Below are 22,451 nucleotides of genomic sequence, written 5' to 3' on the forward strand. Positions count from 1 at the left end.
TGTTGCTGCTGTTGGGAAACTGTGTGAAATAATTGAGAAATGGTCACACAATGTTGCTTAATTACAATAATCCGGATTCTCAACCAGCTCTATTGTTCTCAGGGTTTATGTGATTTCACTGGAATTCTTTCTGTGAGAAAACGAGTCCAGCAGTTCCTTTGTCTTTGTGTAGCTTTTGATTGTTTGTGTCTTTCTTTTAATACCTCATTTCTTGGGTTGGCAACATCTCAAAAATGCTGATCCAGGACCAGGTAGTGCTCACTAATCCCCCCCCCCCCCCCCCACCATGAGAACAGAACCACCTATAAGGAGTCGGCTTCCCTCTCCTTCCTCTTCTCCTTCTTCTTCCTCCTCTCACCATGTTCCCTCTGCAGCTGCTCGCTCTGCTCTTCATCTCCACGCAGAGACCCGACCCGAGAGACGGGAAGAGGCCGAGGGAGGAGGAGGACGGACGGACGGACGGGAGGAAGGAAAGGAAGGACAGGAAGGACATGAAGCCGTCTCTGAGGAGAGGAGACCTGCTGCAGGTTCCTCGGACTCTGTTCACCCACTTTGGGATTTACTTGGGGGGAGACAGGTGAGAGTTCTTCCTCTCCTCTCTATGTCGCCTGTTTCCTTTCCTTTCCTCGATCCTAATGACACCACGTTTTTTCTTTTCCTTTGTTTCCTTTCTTTTCATTAACTCTCTCCTATGTCCTTTCCTCTCCTCTGTCCTTGTCCTTTTCTGTCCTATGTCACCTCTTTTCTTTCCTTTCCTCCTTCCTTTGTTACCTCTTTCCCATATCCTTTCCTTTCCTATGTCTCCTCTTTCTTTTCTTTTCCAACTCTCTGTCACACCTTTCCTTTCCTTTCCCTTCCTCCTTCATTTGTTACCTCTGTCCTTTCTTTCCATTCCCCTCTCCTATGCCTCCTTTTCTATTCTTTTGCCTATGTCCTTTTCTTTCCTTTCCTCTCTCCTCTCATTTATTCTCCTTTCCTTTCATGGCCTCTTTCCTTTCCTTTACCTCCGTTTTCCTTTCCTTTCTTTCCTTCACTGTCTCCTATGTCGTCTCCTTTCCTCTGCTCTCTCCAGAGTCGCTCACTTCATCCCAGACATCATGCCCGTCGTCTCCAGTGACCGGTGCAGAATCGGACGGATGGTGACCAACAGCAGGCTGCTGCTGGGAGTTCTGGCCAAGGTACCAGAGCTCCCATTCACCCTCACAGAACCCACTAACTCTCACTGAGAAAACATCCATTCATATTTATTAATGCACTAACGAGCAGCGTTCAGGGATGTGAAGCTGATGTACATCAACAGTGGTGGAGCAAGAACTCAGATCCTATAAACTAAATAAACTAACTTAACTAACCAAGGAAGGAAGGAACTATTTAACTAACTAACAAAACAACTAACTGACCTCTGTTGGTAATATTGTGTCCACAATGAGGTGAATAAAGGAGTAGAATCAGGTCTGAATGTGATAACTGGACTAACTGTGGTCCTCAGAGGGGCTCTGTGAGGGTGGACTCGGTGGAGGACTTCGCCTTCGGAGCTCAGATCTTCGTGAACACTTTGGACGAGGTGAGAGAGGAAACACTCGCTGCTCATGTCGGGTTTCACTCAAAGTTTATGGATGTGAATTCTGGAGAAAAAAAAGAAATCAAATCAAACAAACTAACAAACTTATGAACTAACTAGCTAACAAACTTTTGGATTAATGATCTAGCGAACTTAAGAACTAATAAATTAACTAACTTCCGAATTTCCAAACTTTTGGAATACGTTTCTAACGAACTTACAAACTAACGAACTAACAAACTTACAAACTAACAAACTTACAAACTAACGAACTAACAAACTTACAAACTAACAAACTTACAAACTAACGAACTTACAAACTTACGTTACATTACAGTCATTTAGCAGACGCTTTTATTGAAAGCGACTTACAACTACGAACTAACAAACTTACGAACTTTTGGACTACGGTTCTAACGAACGTACAAACTAACGAAGTAGCAACTGCAGAAAAAGTGTCACATGTAGCGATATGCCTGAGATATTATGAAGTGGAAGAATATAGAGTCAGAAAGTGGACCAAAGTACTTTGTTCTTAGGTACAGTACTTGAGTATATATAGTAGTGCCAGTAGTACTAGTGCTCGTACAGTAATCCAGTTACCTGTCCTCTACAGGTGTGTAGCCGCCCGGCGCTGCAGGCGGAGGAGGTGGCGAGGAGGGCGGAGAAGCTTCAGGGTCACGTGACCTACAGTCTGCTGTGGTACAACTGTGAACACTACGTCATGTACTGTCGCTACGGCACCGTCGTGAGCTACCAGACCTTTCAGGTACCACACCTGATCACACCGAAGAACCAGGTCCGCCTCTGACGTCTGAGTTATTAGATAGACTGGAGGAGAACCAGGTCCACCTCTAACGTCTGAGTTATTAAATAGACTGGAGGAGGAGAACCAGGTCCACCTCTAACGTCTGAGTTATTAGATAGACTGAAGGAGGAGAACCAGGTCCACCTCTAACGTCTGAGTTATTAGATAGACTGAAGGAGAACCAGGTCCACCTCTAACATCTGAGTTATTAAATAGACTGAAGGAGGAGAACCAGGTCCACCTCTAACGTCTGAGTTATTAGATAGACTGAAGGAGGAGAACCAGGTCCACCTCTAACGTCTGAGTTATTAGATAGACTGAAGGAGGAGAACCAGGTCCACCTCTAACATCTGAGTTATTAAATAGACTGAAGGAGGAGAACCAGGTCCACCTCTAACGTCTGAGTTATTAAATAGACTGAAGGAGGAGAACCAGGTCCACCTCTAACGCCTGAGTTATTAGATAGACTGAAGGAGGAGAACCAGGTCCACCTCTAACATCTGAGTTATTAGATAGACTGAAGGAGAACCAGGTCCACCTCTAACGTCTGAGTTATTAGATAGACTGAAGGAGGAGAACCAGGTCCACCTCTAACATCTGAGTTATTAGATAGACTGAAGGAGGAGAACCAGGTCCACCTCTAACGTCTGAGTTATTAGATAGACTGAAGGAGAACCAGGTCCACCTCTAACATCTGAGTTATTAGATAGACTGAAGGAGGACCAGGTCCACCTCTAACATCTGAGTTATTAAATAGACTGGAGGAGGAGAACCAGGTCCACCTCTAACGTCTGAGTTATTAGATAGACTGAAGGAGAACCAGGTCCACCTCTAACATCTGAGTTATTAGATAGACTGAAGGAGGACCAGGTCCACCTCTAACATCTGAGTTATTAAATAGACTGGAGGAGGAGAACCAGGTCCACCTCTAACGTCTGAGTTATTAGATAGACTGAAGGAGAACCAGGTCCACCTCTAACATCTGAGTTATTAGATAGACTGAAGGAGGAGAACCAGGTCCACCTCTAACATCTGAGTTATTAAATAGACTGGAGGAGAACCAGGTCCACCTCTAACGTCTGAGTTATTAGATAGACTGAAGGATATAATAAACGGTGTACCTGCTCCATCTAGTGGTTATTAATAATAGTTATTGTTAAAAATACTTTTAAAATTTGTATTTATCAGTAAAGATATTCAGATGGTCATGTGACTCAAAAAGAAAATCAAACAACAAACAAAAAGTATTTTTTTCTGCCTCTTATCAAACCCTCTACATCTTTCCTCTTCTTCTTCTTCTTTTTCTTCTTCTTCTTCTTCTTCTTCTTCTTCTTCTTCTTCAGTTCTGTAAGACGGCGAGGAAGCTGTTGCTGAGTCGGCGCGTTGCAAAGGTGACGGTGGTGTTTGGTCTGAGTCTGCTCCTCCACCTCGGGGCGGTGACCTCCTGCTCCGTCACCATCGCCGTCCTGCTGCCCTTCCTCATCTGGATGGCCGCATGAACACATGAAGAACACATGAACACATGAAGTACACATGAACACATGAAGTAAACATGAAGAACACATGAAGAACACATGAAGAAAACATGAAGAACACATGAAGAACACATGAACACATGAAGAACACATGAAGAAAACATGAAGAACACATGAACACATGAAGAACACATGAAGAACACATGAAGAACACATGAAGTACACATGAACACATGAAGAACACATGAACACATGAACACATGAAGAACACATGAAGAACACATGAAGTACACATGAACACATGAAGTACACATGAACACATGAAGTACACATGAAGAACACATGAACACATGAAGAACACATGAAGAACACATGAAGTACACATGAACACATGAAGAACACATGAAGAACACATGAACACATGAAGTACACATGAAGAACACATGAAGTACACATGAGAATAAGCTGTAAATTTGACATGATAATAAAGATTGTGTTTTTGTGGTATTTGTTGTGCTACTTTTTAATCACTAAAAATAATGATATCGTCTACACATTTAATAGCTTATATATACTTAAGCTTCATGTATTTGTACCACAGAAACTACATTTCCCATGTGAAAGTATTTTGCTTGAAATAATAAGGGCAACATATAAGACCAAGAAGGGACATTTATACTTCTCTTCTATTTATTTTGTTTATTAATAATGTCATTTTATTTAATTTTATCTTTTTTTTAAAATTAGATTTTATATTTTATTTTATATTTGCTCTGCTTTATATTCATTTTATTTTTTAATGTCATTATGTTATTTCCTTTCAGTTTTCCACTTTATTCTATTTTTCTTCTTGTTCTTAATTTTATTATCATTTATAACAACAACAACATGAATGTCTGTAAGAGACATAAATGACGTTACACACTCCGGTACAGCAGGTGGCGGTATAACCCGTAAGCGTCGGTTTGTAGTCCTTCAATACATTAAAGAAGAAGAAGAAGATTAACAACACAGAAACAACATGGCGGCCGAGGCTCCCTTCCACGTCGGCGTCATGTCCAAAGCCGAGATTCTGAGAGGAATCGTGGCCGATAAACTGACAACAGCCGCGCAGGAGATCTTCGCGGTCGTCCAGAGAACCGTGGCCGGATACGAGGAGGAGGCGTCGGGCCTGAGGCAGGAGATCGACCGGCAGAGGAGGCTGCTGGAGCTCCTCGTGCAGCCGGAGATCAAGCAGGAGACGACAGGTCTGCATCTTCTTCGTTGGTTTTCACAACGCAACTAAGCCCCTCTACTGCATGTCCATGTACTGTATACTACTAACGGTAACAACATCCGGGTGTTTCTGACCTGATCCTGTGGCTTTCAGGCTCGTTCGGAATGAGCCAGACATGCGCAGTAACGATCACTGGTGTTACTGGTTGCCCCATTGTTTACGTGTTGAAACCGGAAGAGAGCAGGTTGCTCTTCCTTTAAAATAATAAAGTTGGTAATAAAAATATATATTAAAAAAATATATTTATTGATTAATTATATTTATGGGATTCGTACTGTTTTCTGCTTGTTTACCATATTTTGTTGTATATTTTAATATTTTTACATTTTTTTAAATTATGTTTATTGTTTATTGTTATTCACTAATAAACGGTTCTGATTCTAAGTGATGCTTCAGTATTTATTATTTAATATGAATCACTTTAGCAGTATTTGAAATGTCTTTATTTTCTTAAACTAGTGTTTTAGCAGAGTCATTTTATTACTCTGTAGTGGTTTACCTATAGATCTAATATATTCATATATATATATATATATATATATAAATATATATATTTTCTGTCTCTGATCCAGATGACCAGTTTCCTGTCTGCCAGCCGGCTGGAGGAGGAGAAGAAGAAGAAGAAGAAGAAGAAGAACCTCCTGAGGAGGAAGAGCAGTTCACATATGAGCTGAGTACGTCTTTAATAATTATGAATAAAGTTAATTCAATCAGCCGGTTTCAGTTTTCTGACACAAATGTGTTAAATACAGATAACAATATAAATATATAAACATAAACAATGAGGAGGTCTGAAGGTCTGGACTCGAGGCTACAGACGATTATTATTATTATTATAATAATAATTATTATTATTATAATAATTATTAACATTATTAACAAGCTCCTCTTAGCTGTTTGTTTTTATTTGTGAATAGGTTTCATTAATTTGCTTTATAATTTACAGAATATGATTTTACAGACTAAATGTTGCCAGAAATTAAATAATAATTCATAATTAAAAATGAATAGAATAAGTGTTTAACAAGCCGACAGTACGTTTTGTATATTTAAGGTTTATATTTTGTTGTAACAATTGTTCAAAATGAAGTGAAATTGTTCAGTTTTGTGTCCCGCTGAACATTTTCCTGATTACTACTTATTAATACTCTCACTGAAGGAGTACTTTCAGTGTTTTTAACAGTGTAGTATTAGTACTTCTACTTCAGTACATGATCTGAATACTTCCTCTCTGTACTCTTTTAAAACACAAAGTGAATCAAAATGTCGACTCTTTTTATTTTTGTATTTTCTTTGTTTAGATATGGACGACTCTGGAGACTTCTTCAGCCACAAGGAGGAGGAGGAGGAGGAGGAGGAGGAGGAGGAGGAAGAAGAGGAGGAGGACGAGGAGGAGGAGGAACCAGGACAGAGCACCAGTCTGGATCAGGAGGATCTGAGGGACCCGGATCATCAGAGACCGCCTGTGGAGAGGAAGGGGGCTCCTCTAAACCTCCGAGTCGGTCTGCTGCAGGACTCTCAGACCGTCTCGCTCACAGAAGATGGTGAGACAAACAGGAAGTGAAACGTCCACTCAGCACGTTGAGTTCATGATGGAAACACATAAAATATGATGAAATATACATGTGGTGTTGGAGGAAACTACAATCTATTAATATGAATAATTCATCAATTAAATTAACAAAACAATACATGAATATGACCAATTAAACCCATGAATATATCAAATTAAATCCAATAATATATCAAATTAAATCCAATAATATATCAAATTAAATACATGAATATGACAAATTAAATACATGAATATGACAAATTAAATACATGAATATGACAAATTAAATCCAGTAATATAACATATTAAATACATGAATATGACAAATTAAATCCAGTAATATAACAAATTAAATACATAAATATGACAAATTAAATCCAATAATATGACAAATTAAATCCAATAATATAACAAATTAAATCCAATAATATAACAAATTAAATCCAATAATATGACAAATTAATACATGAATATGTGACTGTTTCTTCTGCTTTGAATCTGTTTGTGTTTTAGAGTTAATGTCCCCGGTGCAGGAGGTGAGGTGTCCTCGAGGCCTGCAGGAACCGGACTTCCTGGACCTGCTGAGGTCCACCTTCCCTCAGCTGACCGGAGCGTTCGACGCCTTCACGACCGACGCGGCCGATAAACTGAGGCCGCTGACCCTCCAGACGCTGACGCCAGAGGAGATCCAGAGGTCCATCAGATCCACAGGGAGAGGAACATCAGCGCTGTACATCAGAGTGAAGGTACATCTATTCTAGCTGTGAGCACACTGCTCCCAAAGGTCCAGAGTGAACTTTCCATGTGCACATCTTCATGATTCAATAGTCAACTGTTCTTCTTCTTCCAGGCTCCACTGCAGATAAAATACGAAGACATCGAAGACGCAAGAAGTGGTGAAAACTGGCCGCATGTGAGGTGAGTGGACACGAAGACACTGAGCGTGATGTATTGATAAACTTTATTATTAAAAAACCTTTTTAATTTATTTAATTGTTTTGCTTTTCAAGGGGAATTTATTTTTAATTTAATTTACCTAAGATTTATTAAATTTTTTCTATTCTTTTGTTATTATTTCAGATTTGTTTTATTCAAAAAATATATATATTTTCAATTTCAATTGAGTTTTTGTAAGTTTATTTTATTCTACATTTTAGATTTCAGGGCGAAATCAGAGTGTTGAACAAACTAAGATGTCGATAATGTAAAATAAATTTCTGGGGATGTATAAATGATAAATATAAAAGGATAAGACTATTTAAGGCTTGATGATTAGTTATTTATTAGCATGAGTATGCATGGAACCTCTACAGAAGAGACCAGAAGAAACTGGAGCCCCAGAAGAAACCCATGGCCTTGCGAAGGTTTCAGGGCAGAATCAAGTGCGGCAGACCGCCATCCCCTCTAGAACCGGACGCAGCACCCCCACGCAAAAGGCCAAACTCTCGTGTGCCTCCCGATGTGAGAGAGGATGGCGTTGATCACTTCCCAACATGGCAAACCAGACAGAGATGCAAGCACTGCACAGGCAATCACTTCACCCATGTCTACTGTGGGAAATGTAAAGTCCATCTTTGCCTGAACAAGGACAGAAACTGTTTCTTTGCCTCCCACAAGGCGAAATAAAAAGGTTCCTGTTTGGGGAAAAAAATAAGAACCAAATCAACTGAAATGTTCCAAATGTTCCAAAAGCAATGAACATCATTTGTTATTGTTTCTAAAATAAACATTGTTGTGATCAATACATTGATAAATATGCCTGATGTATCAAATGAGATACAACAAAAATATCATATATGTAAATAAAAATATTTTTTGACTAAAGCTCCAATAAACACTTCAATATCAAAAAAATGTGAATTTTCTGAATATTATTTGATGTGTCAGGCTTCACAGAGTTAAGTTAAGTTAATGATGTTCACAGATGTTCAATACACCTCAAGGAGGTCAACCGAAGGTCCAGAATCCAAAGGCCCTCCTGTTACTGAAGATATTTAAGATAAACATAACCTGTCAATTAAGGCGCATGTTTTATTTGAGTTAAGTCTTGTATTCACAATTGGATCAGTCTCTGAAGTCTTTTTGGCTCCTCAGGAATGTAGAAGCTCAAAGAGTCAACCAGGTTTTTATGTTCTTAAGACTGCTGAGAGTGTACTGGTTGGTTTCGTCTCACTTGATCAATGGCTATAACGGAGTATCGTCTGCATAACAATGAATGTATAGATATAACGGAGTATCGTGCCTGCATAACAATAAATGTATAGATATAACGGAGTATCGTCTGCATAACAGTGAATGTATCGATATAACAGAGTATCGTCTGCATAACAGTGAATGTATCGATATAACGGAGTATCGTCTGCATAACAGTGAATGTATCGATATAACGGAGTATCGTCTGCATAACAATGAATGTATAGATATAACGGAGTATCGTCTGCATAACAGTGAATGTATAGATATAACGGAGTATCGTCTGCATAACAATGAATGTGTTTTCTGCTAAGATTGCCTAAAGGAAGCACATATAAGGGCATACAATTGGTCCAAGCACAGAACCTTGGGGAACTCCGTTTTTTTAAAACAGGGATTTTGTTTGATGTTTTCTGCTTCACCTGTTTCCCGTAGTGACGATATTTTGGGGGAGTCTCTCGGTTCCATAGAAGAAGCTCACTCTCTCTCTGTGACGGCATCAACATCGGCGGATCGCCATCAGAGAGAAGGTTTGGTGGTGGATTCAATGCCCAAGGTAAAGGATTCTGGTCACTGATAATAATAATGATGTAATTATCATACATGAGAGAGTCTGTCCTCAAAGTCATCATTAAAGTTGATGTGCTGAGTTGAAATATCTGAATGAATAATTTGCCCTGAAATAAAAATAATAAAAAATAAAAACAAACAGAAAAACACATAAAAAATATATCTTGAGTTAAAAATAAATTCCCTTTTTTGTTCTTATACGTTGCCATATTTATATTTATTATTTTTTTCTATTTAATGATTCACTTCATGGTGAAAACGGGAAAATGATTGATTTTTCATCTTTAGAGAAACATTTAAATTTCAGAAGAAATAATATGTGAAGAAACCGTTTGTTGGTTAAACTAATAACATCACTCCTGTAATTACAAAACTTGTGAAGAAGACAATAAATGATCACTGATTAGATTGAGTTTATTTTCTCACCAGCTTCAGCAGAACCAATAGAAATACTAATCTGAAAAATATTCCAAGAAATTAAGAGAAATTGGGTAGTAATACCCAATAATAATCTGTTCATCTGAGGTGGAGACGAGCTCCAACAACACTGGATCTTGCAATTCCCATAATGAATTATAAGCCCAAAACATGGAAAATTTGATATCAAGTAAGTCTCAGTTTTAGGTTTGCTACGGAGTTCTTGTCATGGTGTACAGTGACTTTTTATTTCATTTTCTTTACAAACTCGATAATGGAATGTCGATCCGTGGTGATCAGTCAAATATCTACAGAGGTGAGTGCTGATGTTATTTATGGTTTTAGATAACTGTCTCTCTGTGTGTCTCTCTGTTGCTACAGAAACTGAGAGGACCGGTGGGACTCAAAAATCACAGCTGTCAGCACTGTGACAAGTCCTTCACAACATCAAGATATTTAAAGATCCACGAGAGAGGTCACTTTGAAGAGAAACCGTACGGTTGTGACCTGTGTACGAAAGCCTTCACCACTCCGTTTGACCTGAAGAGACACCAGCGTGTTCACACTGGAGAGAAACTACATGGCTGTGATCAATGTGAGAAAAGTTTTTTTGACGGTAGTAGCCTTAAAACCCACCAGCGCACTCACACCGGAGAGAAACCATATGGGTGTGAACAATGTGGGAAAATGTTCACTCAGTTACCGCAATTAAAAATTCATCAACGCAGCCACACGGGAGAGAAACCATACAGCTGTGACCAGTGTGAGAAAGTGTTTGCAACTCCAGGTGTTCTGAAAATCCACATGCGCGTTCACTCTGGAGAGAAGCCGCATAGCTGTGAGTTTTGTGGGAAAACTTGCAAAACATCAAGTGATCTTAAAATCCACCGACGTATTCACACCGGAGAGAAACCGTACAGCTGTGATCAGTGTGAGAGAACTTTCACCACCACGGGTCATCTGAAAATCCACAAACGTGTTCACACGGGAGAGAAACCGTACGGCTGTGATCAATGCGGGAAAGCTTTCGCTACTCCGAGTAATCTGAAAATCCACAGACGTAGTCACTCTGGAGAGAGACCGTACAGCTGTGATCAATGTGATAAGTCTTTCACCATTCCAGGTCACCTGAAAACCCACAGACTTATTCACACTGGAGAGAAACCGTACAGCTGTGATCAATGTGGGAAAGCTTTCGCCACTCAAGGTAATCTGAAAATCCACGGACGTGTTCACGCCGGGGAGGAACCATACGGCTTCAATCAATGAGGAAAACCTGAAAAAAACCAGAGTAGAGTAAATAATTAAAATATAGGAAGTGTCTTGGACGTTTACTGTGGAACATTATGGAAATTTCAAGTACACATGAAAATAATCGGACAGAAATAACAAAAGTGTAATAATAGTATTCTTAAGTTTGTGGAATTTGCTGTGCTACTATAATCATAAATGTACTGCAATAGTGTGTAGTTGTGTTTACATTATCAAAAAGAAACATGTTGGCGACACATTTAATATATCATATATTTTTACGCTTCCTGTGTCTTTGGATCACGAAAACTACAGTTTTGGACTATATTTCCCATGTATACATGCTTGACAAAGCTTGATGTATTTATAAACTCTTTGCCATTTGTCATGATGAAGGTCCACAGACAGAGAGCTTGGCTTTATCAATAAAACCTTACACTTTTTCCAATTTGTTTATATATATATATATATATATATATATCAATTCAGATTTTTGAGGGGGGTTTTTTCAGTCAAATTTCAACAATTTGATTGAAACTGATGTTTTATTTTAGAATATTGTATTTTAGATTTTCTTATGTTTCATTTTATTTTTTATGTAATTTTGTTTGATTGAATTTTGCTTTTTTTTATTTTCACTTCTTTTAGATTTCATTGCCAGACTATTTCTTGTGGAAAAAATAAATAAATCATCCCCTGCTTTATGATCTGTGTGACTCTAAATGGAGCATAATGTACTAAATGAACATCATGCTGTATTGAAGAAGACTGTAAACTAGAGATTGAGACCATAAACTCATGTTTACAATGTTTACTGAGGGAATAAATCAAGAGAGAAGTAGAGTCATTTTAGACTAGACTTCTATACAACCAGAGGAGTCGCCCCCTGCTGGACACTAGAGAGAAGTAGAGTAATTTTACACTAGACTTCTATACAACCAGAGGAGTCACCCCCTGCTGGACACTAGAGAGAATGCAGCTTTAACACTTGAAGCTCTGACCTCACTTAAAGAACCAGGGGGGCGTTACACTTGTGCAAAAACATGATCCAACCGTGGGTTGGTAGACGGTGTTATCAGTGATAATCTCTTTATGAGTGCGGAGGCGATAGTCAGTGGGACACACACACACACACACACACACACACACACACACACACACAGCCTCCATCCACGTAATGAGACAGGAAGTGGGATGCATGCTTGGTGCATCTGTGAGGGTCGCCAGTGTACGCAAACTTGGTATGTTCTCAAAGTTGGTTCTCACAGGAAAGCTTGCTTGTTCCACTCCCAATCATCAACACACACTTTGAGTGGGTGGGCCGTCGGACACTGTTTGACCGAAGACCACCCGAGGACACTGCGTCATCCCGGTCCCGGTCGACTACGCCGCCTGGTTTCCTGAGGCGGTCCCCCCTACGCACCACCTCGACATCGCACCGCCGTAGTCAGAGAGCTACTCTTGTTGTTTTCTAGAGGTGGCACAGCGAAGAACATCCTGACTGACCCCATGTCTCATGGACATCAGTGGGCTGGGTTCCCTTCTATCTCATACAATGTATACATATTTATATACAAAAATGTTCTCACACACGCCTTTAACAAGAGCCTGTTTGTCTGTGGCATGAGAATACTTCTGCATTTGGCAGAACATTGACATGTCTACAGGACACGAGTGTCGGGTTTAAGAGTGAGAGGAAGATCCGCCTGACAGAGGAACACAAACACGTTTTGGGTTTTCTGTTATGAAAAGAGGGCAACGATCTGAATTATTAGGGGTAGATAACTGACTTACAGAAAGACTGGAGCTGACGTTTGTAAAAATGCTGAAGTTTTCCTTGTTTTTCTAAAACTAACTCATGATGCCACTGAGTGTGATGTTCTTCCGTTTGTTTTTTTAGAGTGGGGATTCTGGAACACTGCAAACTGCTCAGAGGAGAAGAGCTTTGTGTGCGCCAAGAATATGTGATCGTCACCAGCTTTTCAATCAGTGTCGACATCGACAGCTGACCAAACACAAAGCTCTTAACTTCACTGCAAGAAACGCTTCAGCATTCATGTTCCAGGGTCTCGTTTCCACAGAGTAAATATAAAGGCGAGAGAGGGAAATGAAACGACTGACAATAAGGTGATAACAATAGTCATACAACGCACATCAAACACTGTGATATAGACATAGAGCTGGACCAAACATCTGGACTGTTTATACATTTGGTCCTTCAACTCATCAACCAGCGACACAAAGAAGAAAAGTCAACAACAAAACACAAAGTCAGACCTTTAAAACGAATGGATCCATGTTAATCAGGACTTTATGCTCTTAAAACATTCAGAGCAAAATAAACCTGCAAAAAGAAGCAAGAAATAAAATATAAATACATATATTTATAATAATATATATGCATATGAAAATATATCTTATATAAACACACATATATTTATAATATACATACATATATACTATATATATATATATATATATATATATATGTTTACATTCAGATATAGCTAATAAAAAGTTTAGAGCAATAAAATACATATATTTATAATATATATTTTTTATATAATTATGAATATGTGTAATATATTTATGTATATGTAAATATACATATATTATGAAAACATATGTATATTTCTTGTTTCATTATTAGAAGTGTCCCACGTGGTGGCGGTAGTGAGGCCATAACGTTGTTTGCTCACCGCCATTAAATACCAGAGAGAAGAAGTCTACGCTCCATGTTTCTAGTCGGACGTCATTCGCGCTTGCACACCAGCAACAATGGCGGCGGAGGCTCCCTCCGGCCTCGGCGTCATGTCTAAAGCCGACATGTTGAGAGGAATCGTGGTCGATAAACTGACAACAGCCGCGCAGGAGATCTTCGCGGTCGTCCAGAGAACCGTGGCCGGATACGAGGAGGAGGCGTCGGGCCTGAGGCAGGAGATCGACCGGCAGAGGAGGCTGCTGGAGCTCCTCGTGCAGCCGGAGATCAAGCAGGAGACGACAGGTCTGCATCTTCTTCGTTGGTTTTCACAACGCAAAGGGTTCATCCCGAGTCTCTTAATTGCGTCCTCGTTTCCCTCACTTGCGTCCTTTCCACGCGAGGAGAGAGGAAACGAGGAGATGTGTTTAAAGAGTCATGAGACGTCTTTTACTTTTTTTTATGAATTATTTGTGTCTGTACGTTTTGAAGTTGTGATTGTGACGTCATTATTAAATAACTGATAATATGATTATGGTTTCTTTTCAATGATAAAACTCATCAAACACTCAGAATGATCAGCATCACGTGACTGAATGAAATGATGATACATCATGTAAAAAGTGTTCCGTCTCTCAGCTCTATATATATTATATTTATTTATATTATATTTATATATGTTATATTATATTTATATATATATATATATATATATATATATATATATATATTATATTAAATTATATTTATATATATATATGTTATATTATATTTACATATATATATATAATATAACATATATATATATATATATAAATATGATATAATATATATATATAATATTTATATATATATGTTATATTATATATATATAATATATAATATAGTGTTATATTAGTATTAGTTAATATTAGTGTTTAGTCTCTCAGCTTTTCTCTCTGACTTTAATTGTTTCCACAATAAAAGTTTTTGAGGGAAATATGAGATCATGAAAAGACAAATCTTTCTACGAAATGAAGAAAGTTGTTTGTGGTTCTTTCGTTGTTCAGACTACGTTGAACACATATTTAAACCAGACGAATCAGAAACATATCAAATATAAAGTAGAGTTTGATCTAATCCGTCTTCACTCTGGTGTTAAAGTCCAGAGATCAGCTGCAGCATCCAATCACATAACAGATGAACAAAGAGGGGGCGTGTCTTAACTTGAAACACTTCCTGGAAGCCTGTTCTTGTGCGTCCTCGCTCCAGCAGAGACCGGTCCACCGTGGACAGACCCAGATCCGGCTTCACCTGCAGCCTCGGACCTGCAGTCAGAGCTCCAGAGGGAGGAGGAGAGCTCAGCTCCCAGCAGCAACAGCGTCTCCTCCTCCTCCTCCTCCTCCTCCTCCTCCTCCTCCTCCTCCTCTAGGAGCAGAGCTTCTCCTCCTCTGCTGGAGACCCAGGACGTATTGCTGGACCCGCTGGAGGGAAGGGAGGCACGGGAGAACCAGAACCAGGGCTGAGAGGGTCAGACTGTCAGACCTGCTGCCGTAGAATGAGAGGTTTTCTAAAGGGACTCTGGTGCTCAGAGACACTACAGCTTTAGTCCACAGGGGGGCGACAGAGTCAACACAATGAACGTTTCCTGTCATAAAACATGAACTATGTTTTTAATTGTTGCTGGAGGTCTGAGGATCATTCTATAAAAATACACTTTGTCTCTCATCCAGATGATCAGTTTCCTGTCTGCCAGCCGGCTGGAGGAGGAGGAGGAGGAGGAGGAGAAGAAGAAGAAGGAGGAGGAGGAGGAGGAGGAGGAGGAGGAGGAGCACCTCCTGACAAGGAAGAACAGTACAGATTTGAGCTGAGTACGTCTTTAAATCTTCTGTAATGAATGAAGTTTATTTGTAATACTTGAAGTACATTCTCCTGATTATACTCTCATACATTTACTGAAGTAACACTTTTTGTGTTTTTATAACGTGGTATTAGTACTTCTACATTAGGAAAATATTCATTTTTATTTATTTGTACTTTGTTGTTCAGATGTGGAGGACTCGGGCCACGCTGAGGAAGAGGAGGGTAAAGAGGAGGAGAAGTCTGCCGAGGATCCAGGACAGAGCACCAGTCTGGATCAGGAGGATCTGAGGGACCCGGATCATCAGAGACCGCCTGTGGAGAGGAAGGGGGCTCCTCTAAACCTCCGGGTCGGTCTGCTGCAGGACTCTCAGACCGACTCAGACGACGGTGAGACGGAAAGAAAAGACGAAAACGGGCCGCATGCGAGGTGAGTCAACAAAAGTATAAATGTTCTAACCTCAGATATTAAACAGTTCAAATCAGTGAAGGTTTTCTTTCTACATTATTTCATGTATTATTCTGACTTCTTCTGGTGCAGATCTGGAGCTTTAATTATTGTCTTAAAGGTCAGATTTGGACATTTTTAGAATCAGAAATGAAAAAATTCCACCAGAAAAAGTTCTGTGCCTTTCAGCTTTGTTAGAATCTAGAAGAGTGAATGTTCAGCGTTTGGAGTCATCAGCATCCATGTGTTCGTCTGTAAAGCATCACACTACGAGAGATGAAGGTGCTTCTATATAATGGAAGTTTTTATTTCCGGCCTTCAGCTCCCTCAACAGTCCTGCAGAGAAAGTGGGGAGACACAAAGTGGGTTGTCCGTCGAGGAGCTCGAGGCGGCGACGACAAACGGAAACAGAAGAAGAAGAAGAAGAAGAAGAAGAAGAAGAAGACGTCCTTTCTTCTGCTCGCTCTGCAGCTCAGAGCGAATGGGACGACGCAAAAGATGAGGAGGAAGAGGTGGAGGAAGACGACGACGACGACGACGACTGGATACCAGACAAGAACGACAAGGAGCCGACGGAGAGCAAAGCTGAGAGGATGACGAAGAGGAGGAGGACACGAGGAGTCCAAACAAAGAGAAGGAAACGGACGAAGGCGGCGGATGACGGCGGCGCTCCTCTGGTCTGTAAAGTCTGCCTGACTCGGCGCAGCTCGTCCAACATGTTGATCAAACACTCCTGGACCCACGTGGACCACCGAGAGAGGATCTGTGGAGTCTGCGGAGAACAGTCGGAGTCCGCGGAGCAGCTGAGGAGTCATCTCCTGAGTCACCAGGAAGTGCACGGCTGCGACGTCTGCGGGAAGTCTTTCCTCAGCGCCGCCAGTCGAGACACGCACGCTTTTCTCCACACGGGGGAGAAACCGTACCAGTGTGACATCTGCCACAAAGCCTACACCTTTAAGTCCAGCTTGAGGGGCCACCGGTGGGAGCACGTGGAGGAGAAACCCCACAAGTGTGACCTCTGCGGTCGGTCGTTTGCCTTCAAGTATAAGCTGAGGGTTCACAGGAGCATCCACACAGGTGAGAAACCCTACGGCTGGTTCACACGGTCGCCAAAGGAAAATATTGTTTATTGTGACGTCAAGTATTATCTCATAAGATCCCAAACCCAGTGTTCCTTAAATGAACATATAGGGGATATAACAACAGACTAAATGGACCACATTACTGAAAGTATTTTCTTAACACTGCCCCCTAGTGCCAAAGATCTGAAATGTTACACATATGTCACATGTTTTTCTGAGACAATTATAAGTTTAAAAGCCTAATGTGACATACATTTGTCTGTGTCTCCGTGGGTCCTTTTGGGATTCATAGCGTATATTTTTTGTTGTTCAGATGTGGAGGACTCGGTGAGCCGGGACGTCTCGGGCCACACTGAGGAAGAGAAGGCTGAAGACGAGGAGGAGGAGGAGAAGCCTGCAAAGGAGCCGGTACAGAGCACCAGTCTGGATCAAGAGGATCTGAGGGACCCGGATGATCAGAGACCGAATACAAGGTTTCAGATATGATGCGATATCAGAAGCTGTCCTCAGTGAGAGAGGCGGAAAGAGGCACTGAACTACGATGAAGGATTGATACGATTTTTTTAATTTATCGTTTTTCTCTGCAGAGGTCAGTCTGTGAAGAGGAAGCACAGTGGGGGGGCTCCTCTAAACCTCCGAGTCGGTCTGCTGCAGGACTCTCAGACCGTCTCGCTCACAGAAGACGGTGAGACGAACAGGAAGTGAAACATCCACTCAGCACGTTGAGTTCATGCTGCAAACACAAACCAACACATAGAATATGATGAAATATACATGTTGTGTTGTGTTTATGTGTTTTTCAAGGTAATCTTGATTAGCATAAAGCTAACATAATGACTCTACTTCTCTCTTGATTTATTCCCTCAGTAAACATTGTAAACATGAGTTTATGGTCTCAATCTCTAGTTTACAGTCTTCTTCAATACAGCATGATGTTCATTTAGTACATTATGCTCCATTTAGAGTCAAACACACCATAAAGAGGGGATGATTTAGGATTGGTTATTCACATATCTTTTGTTTTAGAGATATTGAGTTGTAGAAAAGCATTTTAACACCTAGAAACAGAATCGTCAACAACTGGGCCGGTTAGCTCACTGGACATTCACCTTTACTTTCAGAACCAAGAACCCAGCCTTTGATGCTGAAATTGTGGCTAAAATTGCGAAGCCGATGAAACTGTAGGATGTTGTATTCTGATGACGATGAAACCTGCAGTTTCTTCTGGAAGTTTGGTTCAAATTTGTGCATTTTTAATCAGAAGAAATACCTATAATTTAATCTGTTTGTGTTTTAGAGTTAATGTCCCCGGTGCAGGAGGTGAGGTGTCCTCGAGGCCTGCAGGAACCGGACTTCCTGGACCTGCTGAGGTCCACCTTCCCTCAGCTGACCGGAGCGTTCGACGCCTTCACGACCGACGCGGCCGATAAACTGAGGCCGCTGACCCTCCAGACGCTGACGCCAGAGGAGATCCAGAGGTCCATCAGATCCACAGGGAGAGGAACATCAGCGCTGTACATCAGAGTGAAGGTACATCTATTCTGCTGAAGTAAAACTCTTCTTTTCTCCTCATGTTCAGACTAGAACAGTAAAAATGTTCATGCTTAAATAGTCCAAACCTTGATTTCTTCCAGGCAGCAAAGAAATCCTTGAAGAGCACGATGAGGCGTCGTTCTTCACGGATTCAAAACACCGGTGATGAAAACCGGCCGTGTGCGAGGTGAGTCGACAAAAAGACACTGAGGACAGAAATACACACTATAACCTCACATATTAAATTATTTCACGTACAGTTTTGAAATGTTGCGAAGAGGCTAAACTGTTGAAAGATGGGCTTACTTTCTAGAACCAGTGTAGCATCAAAGTATCCAACCAGCAGACGGCTGGCTACGTAGCTAGCTTGCTAATTCCACTGTGCTTTAATGCTACGCTGGTAGAAGAGCCCGACAGCCGCCTGGTGGCCAGAGGCAGCGTTGGGAGAGCAGACGGGAGCTCCGGAGACTAGATGGACAAGCTAGCTAGCTAATTACAGAGAGAGACAGAGAGAGGACGTCTCACTCTGGAACTAAGAATGTACCGATAGAAGAATCGCTAACTCTGGACCGCATCAATACTAACAGGTTTTACTCTTTTAGAACCGTTTCCAGTTTCACTTTTTTGTGAAGTGAAAGCAATAAAACTAGTGAGTCAGAGTAACAAATAAATAAGAAACAAATGAAATTTAAATTCATGAACAAAAATGTAACAAATCACTTTTGTTTTAATTCATATTAATAACGATCATGTGGACAAATGCTCCAGTATTAAAGATGAAAAGACAACATTAAAAACAAAAATGTAGCGAAACCTCTGAGAGCTAGCAACTGCAGCGTCTACATGCGACTTCATTTGTAGAAGCAGATCTTCTTCTTCTTCTTCTTCTTCTTCTTTCTGTTTTATGGCAGATGATAAAAGTCCTACTTTCTGGTCTATGAACTGATTATTGTTGAATGAAGGTGAAGTTTGAAATCAGGGTAGTGTGTTTACATTTTGTTGGAGTAGAATAAAATAAATCTTAAAGGCTGTCAGAGTTGAGGAGATTACAGGGATGTTGTTTGATGTTTTTTTTTGCTTCACCCGTTTCCTGTAGTGACGAGATTTCTGGGTCGTCGCTCAGTTCCATAAAGGAAGCTCTCTCTCTCTCTGTGACGGCGAAACGCCACCGGAGAGAAGGTTTGGTGGTGGATTCAACGTTCAGGGTAAAGGAACAAATATGCACAATGACAGAAATTAGACTGAAGATTTGTCTTTTTTTCTTCCCACTGACTTCCTCACTCGCTGTGTATGTTTGTCCGTTGCTAAAGAAACGAGGAGGAAGAGGAGTCAAATGCCACAGTTGCCACTACTGTGACAAATCCTTCACGACGATGGGCTACTTAAAGGTCCATGAGAGAGCGCACACCGGAGAGCAGCTCCACAAGTGTGACGTCTGCGGGAAAGCTTTCACCACTCAGGGTTACCTGAAAATCCACCGCCGTTTCCACACGGGAGAAAAACCGTACCACTGTGACAGGTGCGAGAAAGCCTTCTCGGCGGCGACCAGCCTGAGAATCCACCAGCGCGCTCACACCGGAGAAAAACCGTACGGCTGTGGCCAGTGTGAGAAAGCGTTTCCTACGTTACACCACCTCAAAGTCCACCAGCGCTTTCACACGGGAAAGAAACCATACAGCTGTGACGAATGCGGGAAAACGTTCTGTTCGGCAAACCGCCTGAAAATCCACCACCGCACGCACACCGGAGAGAAACCGTACAGCTGCGACCAATGTGGGAAAACGTTCTTCGACGGCGGTTCGCTCAAAGCCCATCAACGCGCCCACAGCGGAGTGAAACCGCACGGCTGCGATGAGTGCGGGAAAGCGTTTCCTCAGATCGGCGACCTCAAGGTTCACCGGCGCATTCACACCAGAGAGAAACTGTACAGCTGCGACCACTGCGGGAAAGATTTCAGCAAAGCGAACCACCTGAACGTCCACCGGCGCACGCACACCGGGGAGAAACCGCACAACTGCGATCAGTGCGGCAAGACTTTTTCCCAGATGGGCAGCCTCAGAGTCCACCAGCGCGTCCACACCGGGGAGAGACCGCACCGGTGTGACCAGTGTGGGAAAACCTTTTCCCGGAGCGACGCCCTTAAAGTCCACCGACGCATTCACACTGCCGCCGCACCACCGTCCTGAACGTTCTTCAGAGACGGGACGTTTCCTCGAGCTTCTCTTATTGTGGCTGCACCTACAGACTGGTTTAAAAAAAACAAGAGGAGCAGAAATCAGAGCTTAACTGCTGCCTCTGGACCTACTATTAACTTGTGTCTCCTTTCAAAATAAAAGCAGGAAGTAGAAACATCTCTTTATGCTGCATTCACAAGGAAATTTCTAATTTTACTTGAGTTTCAATCACAATACAGGGATCAAAAAAGATGCCGAAATAACTACGTAATGATGGCAATTTGTAAAAAGTCTGAATTCATGTTTTGTTAGTGCTCTCCTGAAGACGACAAGCAGAACACTTTTAAAATGCTTGTTTTTTTACATTACATTACATTACAGTCATTTAGCAGACGCTTTTATCCAAAGCGACTTACAATAAGTGCATCAACATTGGTAATCAAAAGAACTACTAGTCACCAGAAGTCATAAGTACATTTCCTTTAAACAAGCATCTAAGAGCCTGAAGCAGAGCATAACTCAGAGCCAAAGTACAGAAACAAGAGAAACAGTTAGTGCTATAAGTAATATGAATACAATAAGTGCAACAAGCTAGTATGAATGGAGTTTGGTTTGATCGGTGCTAGGCTACGCTAACATTGTAGCATTTCCATCATTTGATTTTAGTCTTTTTTTTTTTTAATCGCCGAACAGTCATTACCTTTTAATAAACTTTTTGTAAAAAATGTTTTCTCTCTGAATGTTTTTCTTTGAAGATCATTCCGTCTCATCTTGGTCCAGACTTCTGGTTCTGTTGATGCTCAGATCTATTCGTCCGTCTGGTTTCCAAAGAGACGCTTCATGTTTCCATCAATCAATATTTAATGTGATCGACCGTCTCAGCATTTATATTGTTTTGTGACTATTTGGACTCATTATGGTTAATTAATTATCCTCCACCAGTCAGATACTTAATGACCTCAGAAGGGCCCCGAGGGGTCAGGGGCCCCGAGGAGTCAGGGGCCCCGAGGGGTCAGGGGCCCCGAGGGGTCAGAGGACGGACTTGGTTCTCTCTGGTGTCGATGTTGCGTCATGAAGCTGCAGGTTAGTGGTCCGAACTTTAACTGACTTCTAGAACAAAGAGCTGTTACGTTCATGTTCATTTAAATAACTAATAATTAGTAAGAGTTAGAGTTCTACAATCAACAAAATATTAGTAAACAGACGAGAGTGATGCAGGAAGAACGAGAGGAGGAGGCTGTTAGTTTGATTTAATCTGAGTTCATATTGTCATCTGATTCATTTTATTATTTATTAATAAATCATCACAGCCTTTTACTTTTACCTAATTTAAATCGATTTGATTTAACTTTAGGCTCATTTAATCTGAATTTATAATTAATTTTATTTATTTATTTATTATTTAGTTAATCCTCACAGCCCTTAACTTTTTCCTAATTTAAATAGATTGTATTTTATTTATCTTTAATTTATTTAATAGTAGTTAGTTATATTTTATTTAGTCATTTATTTATTAGTTAATTTTCACAGTCCTTTACTTTTACCTTATTTAAATTAATTTAACTTTAATT

General features: G+C 40.8%; 2 protein-coding genes across 2 annotated transcripts; both read left to right on the forward strand.

Moving 5' to 3' along the window:
• Positions 1-233: 233 nt before the first annotated feature.
• On the forward strand, positions 234-4,299 carry lratb.2 (lecithin retinol acyltransferase b, tandem duplicate 2). Its single transcript, XM_068713767.1, has 6 exons — positions 234-251; positions 375-577; positions 1,073-1,178; positions 1,490-1,564; positions 2,178-2,330; positions 3,713-4,299. The coding sequence occupies exons 1-6, from the start codon at positions 234-236 to the stop codon at positions 3,866-3,868; spliced, it is 711 nt and encodes a 236-aa protein (XP_068569868.1). The 3' UTR covers positions 3,869-4,299.
• Positions 4,300-4,847: 548 nt separating this feature from the next.
• Positions 4,848-21,607, forward strand: LOC137874800 (zinc finger protein 62 homolog). The gene is given in 16 exon segments (XM_068713768.1): positions 4,848-5,091; positions 5,693-5,794; positions 6,422-6,664; positions 7,189-7,421; positions 7,526-7,593; positions 9,304-9,424; positions 10,237-11,146; positions 15,457-15,654; positions 15,833-16,073; positions 16,414-17,168; positions 17,487-17,646; positions 17,761-17,858; positions 18,471-18,703; positions 18,808-18,893; positions 19,803-19,911; positions 20,017-21,607. Coding segments are annotated over 16 exon segments (4,659 nt in total). The 5' UTR covers positions 4,848-4,865; the 3' UTR covers positions 20,893-21,607.
• The last annotated feature ends 844 nt before the right edge of the window (positions 21,608-22,451 follow it).

Source organism: Cebidichthys violaceus, unplaced genomic scaffold (genome assembly GCF_023349555.1).
Source record: "Cebidichthys violaceus isolate CVI_PGR_0920_01 unplaced genomic scaffold, fCebVio1.0.p SCAF_19, whole genome shotgun sequence".
Classification (NCBI taxonomy): Eukaryota; Metazoa; Chordata; class Actinopteri; order Perciformes; family Stichaeidae; genus Cebidichthys; species Cebidichthys violaceus.

What these genes read in the sequence shown, in the direction of transcription:
- lratb.2 (XM_068713767.1), top strand. An exon ending in TGCTGGGAGTTCTGGCCAAG is followed by an intron (nt 1,179 to 1,489) that starts GTACCAGAGCTC and finishes TGTGGTCCTCAG; the next exon opens with AGGGGCTCTGTGAGGGTGGA. An exon ending in TGAGCTACCAGACCTTTCAG is followed by an intron (nt 2,331 to 3,712) that starts GTACCACACCTG and finishes CTTCTTCTTCAG; the next exon opens with TTCTGTAAGACGGCGAGGAA.